Source organism: Marmota marmota, unplaced genomic scaffold (assembly GCF_001458135.2).
Source record: "Marmota marmota marmota unplaced genomic scaffold, marMar, whole genome shotgun sequence".
Taxonomy (NCBI): domain Eukaryota; kingdom Metazoa; phylum Chordata; class Mammalia; order Rodentia; family Sciuridae; genus Marmota; species Marmota marmota.
In genome coordinates, this window is record NW_025999977.1 from 59,899,072 (window position 1) to 59,903,069 (window position 3,998).

At 57.6% G+C, this 3,998-nt stretch overlaps 1 protein-coding gene across 1 annotated transcript in view; it reads left to right on the plus strand.

Annotated features, from left to right (window-relative positions):
• The first annotated feature begins 1,834 nt into the window (after positions 1-1,834).
• The window catches only part of Pxdn (peroxidasin), a 73,570-nt gene continuing 71,406 nt past the window's right edge, over positions 1,835-3,998 (plus strand). Inside the window, 2 exon segments of the mRNA XM_015480019.2 lie at positions 1,835-2,243; positions 2,246-2,381. Of these exon segments, the coding sequence (XP_015335505.1) occupies positions 2,183-2,243; positions 2,246-2,381 (197 nt within the window). The 5' untranslated portion in view covers positions 1,835-2,182.

The window sequence follows — 3,998 nt, forward strand, 5'->3', positions numbered from 1 at the left end:
TGTATGGCAGCCTGGAGCAAGTTGCTCAAATATGAACAACCTTTAAAACTTTTGTGCTGTGTAAGAAAGAATGTGTTCTTTCACCTGGGCTAGCATTTCCCCCAGTGGCAGGAGTGTCATTCATTGTGATTCCTCACTGCATCTGAGTTGGTGCTAATGAGGTCTCTTGGGATGGGGCTGGTCACCAGAAGGACTGGCCATAGGATAAGAATGTTGGGACTTTGAGGACTGATGTCTGTCTGACTTCCGGTAGTGGAGGGGTGCTGGGAGCTGAGTTCAGCACATGGCCAGAGACTCACTGAACGTGCTGTGGAGCTGATACCTGGTCCACACTCTGGACTGCATTGCTCAGAGCTTCCTGGCTGGTGAACGGTGAGCATTCGGGTTCCACAGTGAGGACACAGGGGTTCTGCGTCTGGAACCTTCCCTGACCTTGCCCCATGCCTCTGTATTTCACAGGTACCAATTTGTACCCTTTGTGATGACTTGGTGACAGTGACTCCACTCTTCCCTGTGTCTTGTGAGTACTTCCACTGAGTTGTCCAGCTGGAGGGGGAGTGTGGGGCACGGAATTCCCAAGCAGCTGGTGAGATGTGTGAGGGGCTGAGGACTCTGAACTTCTAGCTGATGTTGCACGAGGCAGTCCTGCTGGGATACACTGTGCCCTCCACACGGGGTCTGCGGGAGCTGCAGGTGGCCATCATCAGGGTCCCATCACAGTCTGCTGGCTAAATGGGCCTGCTCGTCTAACTCCACAATGCCCTGACTTTCTGACCATGTGCAAACTGAGGAACACCATTCCACAAGCAGCCCTGGTTCCATTCTCAGACATCAAACCTGAAATCTGCTGGGTGGGCAGCCTCTGCAAAGCCCTGGTCCAGCCTCCTGCCCCTTACACTCTGATGTGCTTCCCTGGAGCCTGGTGGGGTCCAGCAGAATGCAGGCTTGTCAGCTGTGAGGCTGCAACCAAAGCTGTCTTGATGGGCTCTTAATTCTCTTCCTTGGAACACTTGTGTGGGAGGTCAGAGGTGTGCAGGCGTGGAGGGATCTACATGCTAAGGAACAGGAGCCTCCTCCCAACAACCATGAATCCCTAGATGGTGCAGCCTGGCTAGCCTTGCGACCTGAATCCTCCTGAGAGCCAAGCTGGACTTCACCCGGCTTCACTGCTCCCAGAGGCTGGGCCCTCAGAAGCAAACTTGCAGGTACAGAACACCTGTGTGAGCTCAGGAGTGGCAGGTCAGCACAGACCCGGGGTCTATTTCAGAGCCTGGCACCTATTTACCCTGTACCTTGGAGCCAGGCCTGCCCTCCAGGTCCTTGTCTGTAGAATGGTGGGAAGCAATATTCGAGAGCCAACTGAGAAGTGTGAGAACGCAGTCTTTCAGTGGGCACGTGAGCCTGGGTGCTTCCCTCCTGGGGGTGGGGGGGGGGTTCACAGTAACCTTCCCCACCAGATGCACCCAACACCCACCTGTGAGGCCAAGGGTTCTTCCACTCTAAAGCAAAGAGAAGGCAGACAGCAGGAGGGTAGAGGCCTTAGGGAGCAGGCAGCTTGGCTCTTAAACTTGCCACTGTGCCTGCCTGTCTCCATACTGCACCTGGACGAGGGGCCTCAGTTTCTCCAAAAGTAATGAAAGTTAAATGGTTTTATATGGGGGTGGGAGTGGCGACAGGGAGAGAGCACCAAAGTGTGCTTGGAACTGCGTCTGGAACATATTAAGTGTTTTTTAACACTCAAAAGTGTTAAAAAACAGTGACATCGCCAACAACAACATACCCCTTCTGCACACAAGGAGGAATGGCTAAGAAAGGTGGAGAAACTTAGCGCTGAGTCCTCTGGGTTCTAAGAGCAGAATCGGGGATTCAAACCTGGGTCACGAACCTCTCCCCTGCACCCAAGGCGCCCTGCGCCCATAGCTCCTGCGGTGGCCACCACATCTTGACCTCTCTCGCTTCCGCCGCCAGTCCCGGCTACGGGGAGGGGGCACAGCAGCAGGACGCCGCGGTTTCGGGTCCTCGCCCCGCCCCCGCCCTGGGCGAGGCAGAGGGGGCAGGGCGGAGCGGCGCGCATGTGCACAGCTGGCGCCGGCCAGACGGGCTCAGTCGAGAGCCGGCGGTGGACGCGCCGGGCCCAGTACAGTCTGTCGGTGCGAGCGAGCCTAGGTTCGCACCGTCGGCCATGACCGCGCGCTCCGCGGAGACCGCGCGCCGCTGCCTGCTGGCTTTCGTGCTGTGCTGCGGCTTGGGGCGCTGGCGGTGGTCGCCCAGAAGCCAGGCGCCGGCTGTCCGAGCCGCTGTCTGTGTTTCCGCACCACCGTGCGCTGCATGCATCTGCTGCTGGAGGCCGTGCCGGCCGTGGCGCCGCAGACCTCCATCCTGTGAGTGCGGCCCGGGACCCAGGGCTGATCGGGGACACGTGGGGTTGGGACCCCACGTGGGGTTTCGTGGGGCTGGTGCGGATCAAGGGGCGCGGGAAGCTTGTGGGCTCAGCGGTGCAGGGGATCCTGGGTCGGAGGACGTGGTGACTGGACGTCGGGGAACCCGGCGCAGGGCGCGCCGGGCCTTTGTCCGCCCTGGCTTGGACGCCCTGGGGCGGACAGAGCTCTAAGCGCGGGGCCTCGGGAGCCGCCTTTGTTCAGAACTTGGAATCCCCGGCTGGACCGAGAAGGGTTGGGAACTGCCAGGGAAATCCCCGCGCGCCTCCCGCGCCCTCCCCCAGGGCCCGTTCTCTCTCCTGTTCGCTCCCCTCTTCCTCCAGTCCAGTCTGGTCCCCGCTGAGTCCCACTCTCCTCCTTGAGCGTCGGGCTCCTGGCCGGTCGCCCCTCCTCTGCCCCTCTTCCTCCCTCCCCCTGCTCTTGTCTCCCTGCCGCCCCCCCCCTTTCCCTCAGTGCAGTACCCCACCCCCGCGCTCGGGGAAACCTCCGATGTGTAGCTTCAGTTCCCGCGACCACAGCGACCTCAGCTAGTGTCCTCGCATTCTCCCCAGGCGCGAGTCTCCTGTCTGTTGGGGTGTTCCTGGGGCACGGGCACAGGGCTAGTCTGAGGCTTTTCCTGGTTCCGGAGACAGCCTGGCGGCCAAGGTCCCAGGAAGGCCCACCGTGTGGATGACCGAGTTCTGGGGCATCTGGGGCTGAGACCGAATGGGGTTCAGAGCGCTCTTCTGCCCAGAGTGCGTCCTTCCTTCCTTTTCCAATCTGGCCAAGCCGTGTTTACCCAAATGCTGAACTTCCCGGATACTTGGTATTCAAATAAGATACAATGTGTCACGTACTCTGCGGACGTCTCCATGGACCAGAGAAACCTGCACGAACTTCCATGTCTCCTTTTCCTAAGGAGGAATCTTCTTCCTTTTGCACAGCCTGCTTCTTAGGGACCCAGTGCCACCAGAGTTCGCTGCAGGCCTCGGTGTGTGCTGATGATACTTGGATTAGAAAAATTCAGATTCTGTAGAGGCAAGCATGCGTTTTAGGCGCCGACTTTAATTCAGCCTCCTACAGCTGCCCTCTGCATGCCAAAAATAGTTTTCACTTTTCTTGGCTGGACTGGAAGACTTTTGGCACCACTGAAGAGCCTGCAAAGGTTGTAAAAGTTTGAGTGAACTGTTCAGGAAGTGGGTGGGAGCGTTCTTACCTCGCAAACAAAGTACACCGATGGCCCACCTCTCCTGGTGGGTCATGGCTATGCAGGCAGCTTGTGCAGGGGCTGTTATGCCCACAGGAAACTGCTCCAGAGAGCTGAAAAAGACTGTCCTTCCAGAGGGGGTGATGGTCAGCCAGGACCCAGGATCTAGGAGGGTACAGTACTCCACGAAATGGACTTACGTGGGACAGGGTGAGGTTTCTCCAATGTGGATGATTGGATGAATTCTTTAGTGAGTTAGTGGGAGAAACTTGGACCCTGAAGCCATTTTTCACATGTGGTCAGAGCCTGCTACTTGCTCTGTGTTTGTTCCCAAATCTTAATTGCTTTAAAAAAAAAAAAAAAAAAAAAAAAAA